Source organism: Capricornis sumatraensis, chromosome 7 (genome assembly GCF_032405125.1).
Source record: "Capricornis sumatraensis isolate serow.1 chromosome 7, serow.2, whole genome shotgun sequence".
Taxonomy (NCBI): Eukaryota; Metazoa; Chordata; class Mammalia; order Artiodactyla; family Bovidae; genus Capricornis; species Capricornis sumatraensis.
In genome coordinates this window covers 38,611,029-38,626,504 of record NC_091075.1, presented here as the reverse complement: position 1 = coordinate 38,626,504, position 15,476 = coordinate 38,611,029, and the positions used below count along the sequence as shown (strand labels likewise).

At 41.5% G+C, this 15,476-nt stretch overlaps 1 protein-coding gene across 1 annotated transcript in view; it reads right to left on the bottom strand.

Moving 5' to 3' along the window:
- Positions 1–2,085: 2,085 nt before the first annotated feature.
- Positions 2,086–15,476, bottom strand: part of FAM13A (family with sequence similarity 13 member A) — a 334,488-nt gene continuing 321,097 nt past the window's right edge. The window contains exons 20-24 of the mRNA XM_068974938.1: positions 14,455–14,550; positions 13,034–13,117; positions 7,714–7,910; positions 7,084–7,185; positions 2,086–4,759 (exon numbers count right to left, since the gene is read on the bottom strand). Coding sequence (XP_068831039.1) covers positions 4,633–4,759; positions 7,084–7,185; positions 7,714–7,910; positions 13,034–13,117; positions 14,455–14,550 — 606 coding nt within the window. The 3' untranslated portion in view covers positions 2,086–4,632. The remainder of the gene's footprint in view (positions 4,760–7,083; positions 7,186–7,713; positions 7,911–13,033; positions 13,118–14,454; positions 14,551–15,476) is intronic.

Genomic DNA, 15,476 nt, shown 5'->3' with positions numbered 1-15,476 from the left:
GAAAGGCAGTTGAGCAGAGCACAAGCCCATTTTCCCCCTGACCATCACGGGCATGTCTTGCTTGTGCCCAGTTTCCTTCACCTTCTGGTGCCTCCCATGGAGACAGAACAACGCATCTTAATCTTCAGTGGGCTTCTGAGGCGCTCAAGGGAGCAGCTTGATTCCTTTCTGAAGGGAAAGGTCACACCCACAGGACGGTTCGCTGTCAAAAACTTCGGAACACTCACAATTAAAAATATTTTATTTACGTTTATACAAAATACAGTCATGTACTTAAAAAATGTACATAACATTTCATTCAGTTTACATTTTAAAAAAGGAACAACGGTAGTTTCAAAGACTTTCTGCTTACATGTCATGTAAACATTGTTCTGGGCCCATGTTATTTACTAAAATTGTATCCACTCTTGGAGATTTTCATGATCATGTAGATGCTTTCAGATTGAGAGTCAGATCTGCCAAACAGGTTTCTTGAGCTGCGCATGTGATCAGATTGGCTGGATTCCAGGCAAAATGAGATCCTCTAGAGACATAAGTGCAGTTTCATAGCAATATGAAGTTGTAGATATACACATTTCATTTTGATACATATCCGTGTGGACCTGTTAACTGACCCCAGTGTATCCACATACTTCTGTTATGAAGGATCGGGGGAGGAGCACATATGCCTCCAAGGGCAGCGAACTCTACTCAGGAAAGTCGCTAATGCCCCAGCGCAGTGGCTGACATGTAGAACACCCATCTTTGGGGCTTGCCGACTCAGCCACCCTGTGAAGAAGTGCCAGGATGCACAAGTTCAGTACCTACAGATTTGAAAATATATTTAGCCTATGTTTTGACAAAAGGTACTCTTCAGTAGATTTTGAGGATCATGTGGGGAAAAAAATATAAAGGAAAGGAATTAATCAAAGGAAAAGAAAGCACATTCTGGCTTCTGCTAAACCCATGGGTTTCTTTTGTCCCACCCTATTGGTTTAAACAAATGGATACTATGAAAGAATATCACAGAGGTGTTAGTCTTGGTGCAGAAACCACCTCTCTTCTTCTCAAAAGAAAAATTCTCGGGAAGCAATATGTCAAGAATACTTGTCTTGAGATCAAAGCCAATTTAGACTACAATCAGATTTTCACAAAGCAGTTAAGCGTTTATGGCATTCAGCTATAAATATACCACCAAAGGTAATAAAGTGTAAATGCTTAAAAATATACCCTTAGGAGAGATGGTATCTTCATAATCAGGTTAAGAGCTCTTAAAAAATTAATCAACAAACTTTAAATTTTGATCTTCCTTGTAAACCTATGATCAATTCAGGAAAGAGGGTCCAATTATGTCTACTGAGAACTAGGCAGCTCCTGAAAGAACAAACCTAACTGGCACTACAGCTGCCCTTCGATTCTGATGATAGACCTTAATCGTCACCTTAAGAGGAATTCTAAGCTCAACCACGTTAATAGATGCCCAGCCCTCAGGGGGCTCCAAGGTGGCTGGCCACAGCCCGTGTTTATGGCACAAGCACAGCCCTGAAGCATTTGTCCTGGGCTAGAAATGCCACGCCTGGGAGCAGGCACACCCTGCCTCAGGCTCTTCTGCCACACGCAAGCATTGCGTCAGGACGAGACAAAACACAGATCACACTGATGTTACAAACAGAGGCACTGCTCATCCCTGCCTTGCCACTGAATAATAATTACTGGACTTCAAACGGGCAACCAAAGCAAAGAAGTCTAATTACTAGCTCATAATGAATTACAGCTAACAAGTTAAAAAAAAAAATTCTCCAGTTTGAAATGTGATTTGGTCTTTCAGGGAAATGTGACCTGAATCAGAGATTAGTGAGATGGTGCAGACTTTCTTGTACTGGCATGAGACAAACTCTGCCGGGTATGAAACACTTCACAGTAGGCCATTATCCTAAACCTTGCACATACCTGTCTAAAAAGTAAGATCAACCTCAATGCTTCAAAGATGAAATGCAGTAATGATACCATAGCCCACGTAAACATCTGTCTCAAGGTTTACGCCAGACTAAAACACAATAAAAGCAACTGCTTGGAAAATTATAAGTCTCTGCTATCTCTAATTATTACAATCGTACTATCAAGTTTATTCACGCTTTATTTTTACTTATCATTGTTATTAAATAACCCTTGACATTTATTTTGTTGGCATGTGTTAATAAATACACATATGCATTCCCGAGAGAGCAAAGGGAAAACTGCAGTCCAGTGTACTCTGTATGAAGCCAATTAAGACACTGCCTCAAGGGCCTTGAGACTCCAGGCTGCAGAAACGGTTGCTGTGGAAACAAATTTGCCCCAGCATTTCTGGCAGAGCCAGAACCTACTGACTAACGTGTCCAGATAGAATCTAGTAAAAACAGGACTCCCCTCCCGTAATTTGGGCACCATTCTAGGAAGTGTATTATAAACTACAAAGGAAAAGACGACATTGCATACACAATTTATTTTACTTTAACTTGGTGTCTACTTTTATTCAATCATACAAATTTCAAAGGGGATTCCTGAATAAATCTTTTACTTAATTTACCTTTGGCAGAAACAACAGATTGCAAAACATTTAGTAACTTCTCATTTATATAGCCTTTTCTCTTTAAAAGTTTTGTAGCATATTAGTATTTTCAAAACAATACTTAGACAGATGTGCTTTGAAAGTTAACTGGTAATGATGTGATTTATATTATAGCTTATTTGAGAGAGTAATTACTTAAAAAGGACAAACTAGACATGTACTTCTTTTAAAAAATACAATTTTTGGTCATGTGAATGATTCATGTTCAGATTTCAAAAATAGAAAACATCCTAAAGTGCATCATTTCATTTATAATATAACTCCTTGAAATTATAGCAATCTGCAATGTAAACAGCAGAGCAGAGAATACCAAACTAACTATATTGTAGGATTATGTACCGTCTTTAAGTGTGTGGATTAAACCAGGGTGCTTTCAACATACAGCTCGTGCTTCTAGATGATTAAAGAGCAAACTTCAAGCTATTTTCCCCCTACTCCTAACTTGAACAATTTTTAACCAACAGAGAGCCACTACCTCAAATGGAAAATGCTGCTACAAACCTAATCTGACCAGTTTCTCAAGAAGCCACCTTGGAAAGTGACAACTGATCAGGAAGACTTTTCTCCATTGTTATTATTATTAAAGAAAACAAAATGGTACCCTCTGCTGTCTTGTTCACCCTGCGCCATAATCTTCAAAAGGCAGAGCCTGCTCACACACCTTCTCTTGGCAACCAGTGGCTGGTGGGCAGATACTGGTGCTCAACCTCCCAGAGCACAGAGGTGGGCTAGGATATACAGGCAGAACTCATTTTCCTTAGTGCAGACACAGAAGGTCAAAAAGTACTAACCAATCACCAGATAACATCAGCACACTGAGGTGATGGATGATTTGGTGTCTTAAATTCCCTGGTCCCTCCAAAATGTCTAATACAGATAGCTCTGCGACACCGTCTTTGAAGAAACTATCATTGTAACTGGCCACACACCATTATTTTCTCTTTATACAGGATCTTGAAAACGTGTGATTTAGGTTCTGCCTTGGGCTGTGCTCTGAGGGCTACACTTACCCTTCAGTTAGAAAAGATTTTTAGTGCAGGTTTACTTAAAAAAAAAAAAATTAAACTCTGGTAAGTACACAGAAGGCTTAAAATACAGGCTCTTTCTCTCTCATGATCCCCTACACTTAAGCTAGGAATCAAGCAAGACACTTTTGTCTAGCTAGAGCCAAAACCAAACCAAACAGACTGTTGGCCTTCCTCCTGCTTAAGTGTTTGTTTGATGATAAGTTCTGAAGCTGATAAGTGTAGTCAACGTTCAGGAAAGAATTCTCTTCACTGCTGCCTAACTGAAAAATCAGCACGGATATTAGCTACTTCTCTATCCCATCTGTCCTCTGCTGCTGGTCCAGCCCCAGTCAGGGAGCAGTTCTCTATCATCTGAGGATGTCTCGAAGAAATACAACATCAGATAGAGGACTGCACTGCTATCCCAGGCAGGTGCAGCTTCCATCTACCCGAGAGCTGAAGGAGAAGCAATTCACACAAGTGGGGAGAGGCGTGGCTCCGTGGAAAGGTCACAAGAATGGCCGAGGCAGCAAACAGGGCTCTGATGCAGGCTCCCACTGGATGGGATCCACAGAGAACACGAATGTGCACAGCAAGTTTGCTCTCCAGAGGAAGTCCTGAGCTTGTTATTGTCACAGTTAGACAGAGAATGCTGTTTCTCAGTTATCCAAGGAAGAACAGTGTACATCCTCTGTAGATGAGTGCGTCTTCACGTAGTGATTCATCGCTGCCAGTGTCAGCAAGCTTCCACTGCAGTGTATGTGTGTGTCTGTGTGCACACGGGTGTGCAGAGATCTTGATTTTTCCCTTGCAAAATTTTGGCATGGGGGTAGGTGGCCTCCTTCCACCTAGATGGTTTCCAAGCAGGCAATGGAAACGGGCTGACCCCCAGGGCCTGCAGGCAGGAGGGCGCAGGTCCAGCTCCAAGGCTGCCTTCCAGTTTCTGCCCAGCTGCTATTTACCAGGAGAGGCGCGGGGAGGGGGCACATTCCCTCTGCGTTCCCCCCACCCCCTTGCTCGGATGGGGCTGACTCCTCACATGGACTTGGAATCAGTGTCTCTCTTGCTGATGAGCACCTCCAAGAGCCTCAGTTTTGCCTTAATGTGCTTATACTCGGTGTATTCTTCGGCCATTGGAGTGCGGTCTTCCTTCTGGACATTTCTAATGGAAACAAAGAGAAAAGGGGCTAATGATCAGTGTCTTTCCTAGAGGATACTGTTTATTGGGTGAGTTATCATCATGTGGAAATTTGCAGTTTATCGCCCCACAGAAACAGCATTGCCAAGCATCACTGGTGTCAAGACTGGAGCTGTGTTTAGACAAGCAGTGAAAGACAGTGTCCCCACGTGGCACCATGCAACTGAGTTTTAGAGTTACTCTGGCATCTTGAAGAAAGACAGGATGGACTAAGAAACGTAGAAACTCTCTCTGTTATGGCTACATGTAAATTCACACTAAGAGTCTCCATATACCGAAAGCCTTTATTTATACTTAATGCTTTCTCATTTTCATATACTTCACCTAATGAACCATTCAATTTCTAATTAGTAATTGGTATACTCAAAAAAATAGTTAATACTCCTACTTATTATAAAAATCAGTCTTGGAATTCAGCAATTGGATCAGAGAATACTAATAAGCCTTTAAAGTTTACTGAGTAATTTTATATGTATACTTTTATATGCACAAGGACTATAATTGAGAGCTGATTACAGGGTGAGCATCTGTGATCTAATATTAACACAACCCGCAGGAGGACGTGAAGAAGTGCTGCTCTTCCCCACATCCTCAGCCACTGTGTGGTGCTGCCCTGCTTCTCATCTCACTTGGAAATGTACACATCAAACATTCAAACACCAGGCTTCCTTTCCTTCTTATTCAAGAGCAAAAATGGGAAACGGGATAGCTTGGGGTTCATTAATTTTGCTCGGTGAACTGATTTTATTCCTGTTCTGCCTGCTCAAGGAAGGATCCTGGATGACTCCCAGAAGAGGGCAGGGAAGGGAAAGGGGGTATGTGACCTCAACCCCAGACATGCCCTTTGAGAGGGTTCATTAGTGTCAGATATGAATCACACCCTGAAATCTGAAGTCCCTGACGGTTCTAAACTTGTATGATAGTTACTGATTCCCATCAATTCAATTTTCTTAAAACATGCGCAAGTTACATAATTATAGGATGTCTGTGCATAATGCGATTATAAATATATGGAAAAAAATAAAACAGACAAACCAAAAATACGCTTGGAAAGAAGACTAGAATGAAACAAATCAAAATGTTAATCCTTGGTTTGTCTTTGGTGTTAGAATATTATTTTGGGACTTCCCCAGTGGCTCAGTGGGTAAAGAATTTGCCTGCAATGCAGGAGACACAGGAGACATAAGTTTGATCCCTGGGTCGGGACGATCCCTGGAGAAGAAAATGCCAACCCACTCCAGTGTTCTTGACTGGGAAATTCCATGGACAGAGAGGAGTTGCAAAGAGTGAAATTGCAAAAAATGACTGAGCAATATGGCATGCATGCATGCATGATTATTTTGAATGTTATTTATTTTATCTACGTTTTTAAAAATATCCGACAATTCACGGAAAAAGAAAAGCAGATATTTAGGTATAAAAATTCATTGAAAAGTCATTATAGGACAGATCCAAGTCAGAAATCCTAAAATAAATTTACACAATAATTGAAATCAACAGAAATATAGTAAATTTTAAATGTTAAAATTAATTTTTATGGTATTTTTATTTTCCAATTCTTTTGAGAATTATGAAAGGGGACTTAAAGAGAAACTGTATTTATACTGTTTAAATAATTTGGATTACAATAAAACATTTTAAAATGATAAACTCAGCTGCAGTGTAAGAGAAGGAAACCTATTCTCTGTTCTACCCTGTCTTCTGCTGTGACCCAAGTAACACATTCTGCGTGTGGTCACTTCTGCAAACACAGAAGACTATCCCGCAGCATAACGCTCTATGACGACGATAACATTACGTCTTAAAACTCACTGGTACCCCATCAATCAGGCCGCTTCCTGGTGTATTTCTCATGACTTGACAACATGGCTTTGAAAATGAGCTTAAAAAACAGCAAGATCTAGAGTTCCCCTTTTCCTTATTCCTCCTTCAAGTTTATTAAGGTTAAAAAAACAAAAACAGAAATCAAAACCAGTGCTGTCCACTAGAAACTTAGCTTTACGCTGCTCCTCTTAGATTAGAATTTGATGTGACAGGTTAGTTTTAGAGATGTCAGCTGAATCTGTATCAGTCTTGGATATTAGCCAAGGAGCGTTTCCTCCTGAAGGACCACACACACCTCACCATCTCACAGTAAACCTTGAAGGAGCCCTGGGCACACAGCCAAGGCCCAGGTTATAGGAAGCAGGGAGGGTGGTTCCCAGGTGGGAGGCTTTGCACAGACGTGACGGAGGAAAAAGAGGGCTGCACGTGAGGAGGGGGAGGGGAAGAAAGACACACGCACTGACCTTCCATTTTGCCTGAAAAAATTGTCTTCAAAATCACGAAGTTTCTTTCGAATCCTTTTCTTTTCTTCTCTCATTTCCTGAAGGTGTTCCAAGAGTTCTGGTCTAAGAGGGGCAGAAAAATTTCAAGAAAATTGAGTTAAATCTGAATTGTTATAAATAGAGTGATTGTGCAACTAGACAGGGGTGGTAGAGAATGGGAAAAGCGCATAGATGCAGGAGCTGTTGAGGGAGCTATGGGTCACAGAAATGGATGCCAAAGCTTCTGCTACGTATAAATTCTTCAGGCTTGTGAAATCCCAGGGCACTCTGTTATGTTTTGCTTTGAAAGAAAGAATGCCATCTGTACTCGGTGTGTATTAAATGGCGAGCTGTGACACACTGAAACAGGTCCCTTACAAGAGACCTTCCCCTTGTTTAAGCAAGATCTCAGATGCTCCCTCAGATAACATGGGATGAAGCTTCTAAAAACACTGAGCCAGGAGTTAAATAAACAAACAAACTCTGTTTCATCCATAGAGATACACCCTAGGCAAGTCATTTATGTTTTGCCGTTAAGTACAAAAGGTAAAATAGTATTTCAGAAAATTATTTTCATCATAACATTCTAATAACACCACCAAAACAACATACATTGAAGCAGCATGGAGATTTGAAAGTCCGGTGTCCTGGCTGCATTTTGATGGTATTTTATCATCCATTGGGGAAATAAAACCATCAGCGTCATCTTCAAATTGGTCCAGAAAGCAACGTGCGCTGAAATCGGTTTTCAGGGTGACCATGAAGTCTGGCTTCGTGTAGTTATCGTCTTCTGAACCCTCTTCTTCTTCCTGGAGATATACAGCAACCCTAATAAAAATCTGGTGACTTTTTTAGGCCCTCTTTCATTACTAGTATCATTTCATAGTCATTTGATTATCCAGACCCCATACAGTTTCTTCTACATATCTATGTTTAGCAACACATATGCACATGATGGATATGCTATTGAATATCTATATGTACACAGAAATTAAGACAAACCCTAAACACAGCTACTCAATGGGGGAAAAAAAACTATAAAAAATTAGTATACAGTAGAATTAACAGTTGTTAAGACCGAGGGTAGGAAGGAAAAAAACCATCAGAATTTATACCCAAAATCAAATGAAGCAAACGAATCTAAACATTCTCAGCATTGTGACAATACATACTAAAATTCACCAGCAGAAATCAGTGCTTTAGAGATTTCACTACTTATGTGTCTCAATTATTTTTATTAAGCTAGGAAGAATTTCAGAAATTCAACAATACATCCTTTCTATATAAAAGGTGAGGTTATGAAATATTTGTGGTTGCTTGATAAAATTTTAGGAAACTTTTGAGAAGATCAAAACATTTACGTTTCCATTACTGGACTCATGAAACATTTCTTTTTCAAAGAATTTCTAAGGGCCACAGCTGTATTTTTCAGCATCCAAGACTCTTAAGAAAAATGTGATAGTCTCTACCTTGATAAAAATGTGGTTAGAAAAATAATGAGGTCAAATGACAATATGTTGGTGTCAATTTAAAGCTACGTGAGTCTAAGAAATGATGTCAGAGTCTGAAAGAAAGCTCTTAAAGGAAATAATTCACTGTCAAAATGTACAGTCAGACCAGAAAAGAATATCTTGAGAAATTAAAGAAATTGGTTAGGCATTCAGCTACATGAACAACAGGATCATAACATCAGTTGTCAGGCAAACTGAGTGGCTTAAGGCCCATGCAGCCAATGGCTGTCAGGGGGAGCCACTGCTCATGGCAAAGTACACGATTCAAACTGTGCGTGGTGATTCTCTTATCATAGAGTTTGGTATGTTTACGGTGGTGCCTCTGAAATCATGTGAATGAATAAACAAACAGGCAAAAGCAAAGGACTGTTACACAGCTACAGTGAAACTACTGTTATGAAGACAGGAAGGTAAAGTTGGCAAAAACTAGGCGGCCTTCCTAGATTCTTTCTGCTGTCACTTCGGATCTTCAGTCTCTTTTCTTGATCCATGGAAGTAAAAGCTTCATTATTAGTTTCTAAAAATTAAAATCGTTTTAAAATTTACAGGGTAAAAGTGGCTTTTCCATTAATAGCTGAAAAGTTTCTCTTTTTTGGTAAGGAAGTGGCAGGTCCCATTTATGCTGTTTTTCTAACAATTGAAATAATCATGTAGGGTACCTGGCCAGGTACACCTGCCACATGGACAGTGCCAGCCTCTTTTCCCTCCCTTCCCTGGCAGGAGAGGGAAACCGGGTGGGATCTGGCATCATTCACTGCTGTCCCCGAACTCGGCCAATGTATGCCTGTGTTAGGTGTTCAATAAATGCCTGTTGAATCAGTAATTCAGCTTTAAAAGAGAAATACAAATTTCTATTAAGAGTATAGTGTGTGTGTGTGTTATGTGTGTGTGTGTGTGTTGTGTGTTAGTCGCTCAGTCGTGTCTGACTCTTTGCGACCCTACAGACTGTAGCCTGCCAGGCTTCTCTGTCCATGGGATTCTCCAGGCACAAATACTAGAGTGGACTGACAGTCCCTTCTCCAGAGGAACTTCCCAACCCAGGGATTGAACCCTGGTCTCCTACATTGCCCGAGTCAGATAAGAAATGAAGTCAGGGGTCCAAGCTTTACCAATCAGATCCCAAGGTCTTGAGAGAGCTCAACAAACGGAAACTACCTCCTGCACAGAAGAGAGAATCAATGTTTCCAGAGACAAAGCTACACAAAACCATTCTCAGTAAGCTGTGGAAAACACAGGGAAAAAGAAACAGCAAAACGGATCTTCAGATTAGAAGACCATCAGGTTGCTGTGGATACTGAGTAGATTCTAGAAGGCATCAACATCTAGATAACATATGAGCAACTGAAAAAGAATCAGTGATCAACGTTGACTAACACCGGTTTCTTGGAGGCAAATCAGGAAAGCTAGCCGTTTTTCCTTCTTTGATAGGATTGGCAGGATATCTGGATTTCAGTAAAGAATGAGGGACAATGATTGTGAAAGGAAAGCTGCCTGTGAACATTTATGCAGAGTGCCGCTGCAATGTTGATGTGAATCTGCAGGGAGGCCTCGAGCCAGGAGGCTTTACCTGACCCAGCCTTTTCAGTATTTATCAACCACTTGGATACGGCACCAAAGATAGTCACTAAATGTGCAGATGACACAGTGGGTAAGTGTGTTAGAATATAAAACCTAGATGTAATCTATTTCATAAGTCTGGGATAGGATGAAAACTAAGAAACTGGAAAACTTTAAGGTCCTATAATTAGACTACAAAATAAAAAATCTGGATGTATGGACACTAAGTAATCCTTGGAAAAGGAAGCTGGGCGTTACAAAAATCAACACTGAGATGGGGCCACAGGCCATGACTTTCAACCGGGAGCAGGTTTGCCCCCTATGGGACTTTTGGCAAAGTCTGGAGGCATTTTTGGTTGCTAGACTGGGGTGGAGGAGGCCAGACCCCCCCACAACCAAGAGTTATCTGGGACAAATGTTTACAGTACTGAGGTTGAGACATCCTGCCCTAGGAAGACTAAGATGAACTCATGCCATGCTGACAGTCACGTAGGCATGGACTTGGAGAACTGAGGAGCCTTAGTCATCTAGATCAAGGTCAGGGTCGGTCCTTGGTCCACTGCCCTGCTAAACCACTAGAATACTATTCAGTTCTGGGTATCAGTTTTTCAGAGGGATACAGACAGACTGGTGTGTGTGTGTAGAGAGCAGAGCCACAGGACTGTGGGAAGGTCTGGAGCCCATATCACACGAGCAAGAGTAAGAAGAACCTGGAGGAAGAGTGTTCACAGGGTGTTGGTGGGAGTGAGCAGGGCAGGTGGCTATAAATATGGAAGCGCTCTCAAGGAAGAAGCTGTATGCTTAGTCCACATTGCTCTGGAGGGAAAACTAAGCCCCTAAGCAGAAAGTCATACAATAATAATTATTTTCATTAATTATGACATTTTACAGTTATTAAATGCATACATTCTAAAATTACATATTATATAATTACCATATTGTTTTTGATCATTTAAAAAATGGTAGTTATAAAATCTAATTAGTTTTTAGCTATTTCACACACAGCTGGTGTCTTCCCATAAGCATTTAAAACCAGGGACAGTTTTCAAACAGTTTAGATAAATCTTCTCTGCACATACAACCAACCAAATTCTAAAATGTATCAGAACTGCTGAGAATTAATACAATCCAAATTCATTCTGATAAACATGGCCAACTGGGACAAAATGAACTAAAGGACAACACTATTTTCAAGAGCAATGTAATCATTGCAAAATTATCTGAAATTTTGACCATCATGAGGGCCAGCAGAAGAGCCATGGCCAAAACATAGTTGTGGAAAAAATAAACCAAGCTAAGGATAAGATTAGGAAGGACATCCTCTTTTAAAAAGAGCTTGATTCATTTGTCTACCATTTGTTTAATGAGGTAATTATTAAGTGTCATATTTTGGATGTGTTAAAGAACACAGTTTTATCTAGGAACAATTTAGCTCAAGCTTCTAAGAGAAATATGCTGGTTTTCACACACACAATCACCCACATTTCTTCAATTATGGTGATATAATTCTTGTGTGAAACGATCAGCTAGACAAAATTTGTCTTATTTCACTAACATCAAGTCTTATTGTGAGAAAATGGCTCTAATTTTGAAGATACAATAGAGCAAATTTGCCTAAATTTCACATTTACAGAATTTTTTATAAACAAGTTCTGTTGAAAAGAATATGGATAGGGAGCACAATCATTGTCTAACACCTTAAAGTGAGGGCTATGAGGCAGTTAAGACCCCTGAGAGGTGAAAAAAAAGAAAAAAGAACAAAGTAAAGAGAAGAGACGGCTTTGTAGCTTCTGGTTCCCTACCTCAAATACAGTGGAAGAACCAGGCAAGAAAATGGAGTGGTTCTCATGGGAACAAGGCCCCCTCATTTTGAAATAATAATTTCTAAGTTCATTAAATAAATGACACCCCAGGATTGAGGCTGCCAAAGAAATATGACAAAAGTGAAACTCGTAAAACTCACTTCTCCTTGGAGTTTTACTCCCCCTTCTGACTTCACTGCTAAAAAACAATCACTGATTTAAAAAAAAATCTTTGTCTTTTCATCTCTAGAGCCCTGTGTATGGCAGTCAGTGTGTTCAATTGTCTAGAAACAAAATTATGAGAGGTTGATTCTAGTCCAGGCCAGTTAGATCTCTACAACTCTCTGGACACAGAGGGTACCCCCATTCGAGCAAAAAGTAGCCACCGACGACAAGGTTTATCTGCATACAATTCTTGATTACTGCTGGGGAAAATATTAGAGCGTATGTTCTAGTCAACTGCTTGTCACAAGCCTACATTCACAGATCAAGAACAGATTATGAAATTATCACCAAGGATGAAATGTGCCAGGGGGGACGGCAAGAGGACAGAGGAGAGTGGGTAAAACTATACCTGCAAACCTGTCAAAGCAAAGTAAGTTTTTTGTCTATAAAATCATTATTTTTTTAATCACATGCCACATATATTGCCTCTGTTAATTTTGTGTTTTCTATAAACTCAGTAAATGAGATTTTTTTTTTTAAAGAAAGTTATCCAATGAGTTATTTTGACAAAATTTCAGAGTACAGAAAATCCATTCCTCCAACGAGGGGAAACAAAACGAAAAACATTGTAAAACAAGACAGATCCCCACAAGCAAAGTAAAAAGCAAACAAACAGCAATACAAAACAGTGAGGGAATGAAATGAAGCAAAGGAGATCAGCTGGCCTAAAACATAAAGAGGACTGTTCGAAGTTGGTTAGAAGCAGCTACTGAGTTTTAGGGGAGGCTGCAGGAAGCCGTCACCAGGGGGCGCAATCACAGCGCCTTTCGGTCCCGGGAGGGGCGTGGGGGACACTGGTGCAGGTGTAGCAGGCGGTTAGCTGCTGGAGGTCTTCACCTTTATCTCCTTGAAGAAGGAAGCAGTTTCGCCCTCGATAATTGGCTGCAGCAAAGGGCTTCTCCGCTTGCTGGAGGGGGAACCCTGCGACAGGTGTTAATAGGCAGGTTACATGGCAGAAAACCAGAAACAAACCAAAGTTCTTGTCCAACTGGCTGCTTTACTTCAGAGCCTGCCCACCCACCCCACCAGCCACAGAGGCCACACAGAAGCAAGGATGGCACGCAAGCATGTTAACCAAACACACAGGAAAACTGCTGCCTCCTCCCTCCTTCCTCCTGGTCACCATAACTTCCAGAACAGCTAACGATAATGCAGGCTCATCAAGGGATGCAAAAGCTTACAGACACAGGCTGTACATTCACCCTATTTCAGGCCACTAAGGCTCCTGACTGGAGAAGGAAAAGGGTTCCTTAAACTTAATCCTTTTGCTGGTTAGTTTACTGATATATTCTGCAGGAAATTTCTAGCAAGGTAGCTTTCTCCAAACACACCTGACTGAGGTCCCTGAACCCGCCTCTGTTTGTCTGAACAAATACAATGTTAAAAGACATATAAGGACCACATCTTGGGCCTAGAAATAAACAAGAAGATACAAAGCAAGAATAGAAGAGCAGCCGCTAAAAAGAATACGCATTTCAGCAACAACAGAAAAGCGAGGCCGTGTTTGCTGGCTCGAAAGTCTAAAGGCCAACAGAGGAAGCCCCCAGGGTCCCAGGAGATGAGCACACTGAAACCGAGGCAGAGGCCCCCCACTAGATGGACAGGGCACGACCACTACCCCTGCAGCTGGGCTGGCATCAGGGATGGGGCAAGCTGGCCAGTGCCCGAAAGGCTTTTTCCCAGAACTGAGAGCCAGTCGCTGCTCCCTACTCTTGACAAAATCCCAATTCAGAGGCCAAAAGCAGCAAAGTCCAAGGATGGCGGCCCTCCCTTTTCTTTGCCTCGCTCTTTCCTACATCTCCGAAAAGCAGCAGCTCCCTCTCTTGAGTTCCTTACAGAATTTCTCCCTGGGTATGACTCTAGCAGGGCGCATCTCCGTCTTGGAGGCAGAGTGAAGGACACTAACCGAGGCCCCCAAGACCAGAGAGGCACTCTGTGTGGAGGGGCCCTTGGGGGAAGCACAGCCATTTCCCGGATGCTCTAAGGGAAGTATGGGGAAGCTGACCCAGCACGTGTCAGACAGAAGCATACGGCCAAAGCCTGTGTACCTAAGAGGGGAACAAACTGTCAGCTTCAGATTTGCTCATTTTTGGCAAACATCACCTCGGAAGACTTTGATAAATTTTTCATCCCTCAAGTTTAGGGGCCACTGATATTAATGGCAGGTTCAACTACGAAAGACTGTTATTTTGTGAGAAGGCAAGTTAGTGCCCTAATAATATAGCCAGGAAGTCAACAACCGCGCGTGGGGTACTCACAATGATGGGGATGGTGCTGGCTCGGGATAGGATCTGTTTGACCAGGCGGTACCTGTCGTACAGCGGCTTCATAACCTGACGCTCATTCTTGCTCACCTGAAAGCAAGAACAGGAGAGCTGAGAAACCTGCTCCCATTAGCCAGGCTGACTGAGCATGCTGTGGACTGAGAGAAGAACAAGAGATTCAACTGAAGACTCACCACTCTTGTAACATTTATTTAAACTGATACCATGAGTCAATGAAAATTTACAATATCTACTTTGGCTGCAGATCACTTGAAATCACTCCCTCAGAAGTATTACTTTTCCTCAAAACTGTGATCCTTATTAATTATTAGTTTTCTATTTAAAATTCTGGAAGGTTCAGAGTTCCAGATGATTCACTATTTTCTAGGTCCTGGGAAGAAGAAAGCATGCATTAATATTTCTATTATACTACTCACCTTGCAGTTTTGTGACCATTTTTTAAAAATGTCTCTCTTCCCTATGGAACTGTGTTGTGTCTTTAGGGACAAATGCAAGCAAACAGGCTTTCAAGGAATCTATGCTGATAGAATACGTGGATTCACTCATCTCTGTGTCCCTAACATCTGGCTCAGGGGCCAAAAATGTTTAAAGGACAGACTCTAATAGTGAGGAGAAATCAAGCCCAGCTCCCTGGCATAGTATTTGAAGCCCCATCACCTCCTCCCCATTATAACTCAAGCTCCGGAAGGAAACTAGGGAGTGTCATGCCTCCTTGTCTAGCTCCCTTTGTCTTGGAGTGGCCTCCTCTCTGCTCTTCAGTTTGGTAAATTCCAGATCAAGAGCCACCTCCCTCCCTGTGCAGCCTTCTTCTGACATGTCCCATTCTGGGAGACCTGTTCATTCTCTCCTTTGAGTCACCTACTATAGCCTGTGTGTATCTTATAATTCACATATGCTTTGCTATGGATGGAATGTTTATGTTCAACTCACCTGCCCCCATGCCCCCACTCCCAATTCATAAGTTGAAAATGAATCCCCGATGTGATGGTTTTTGG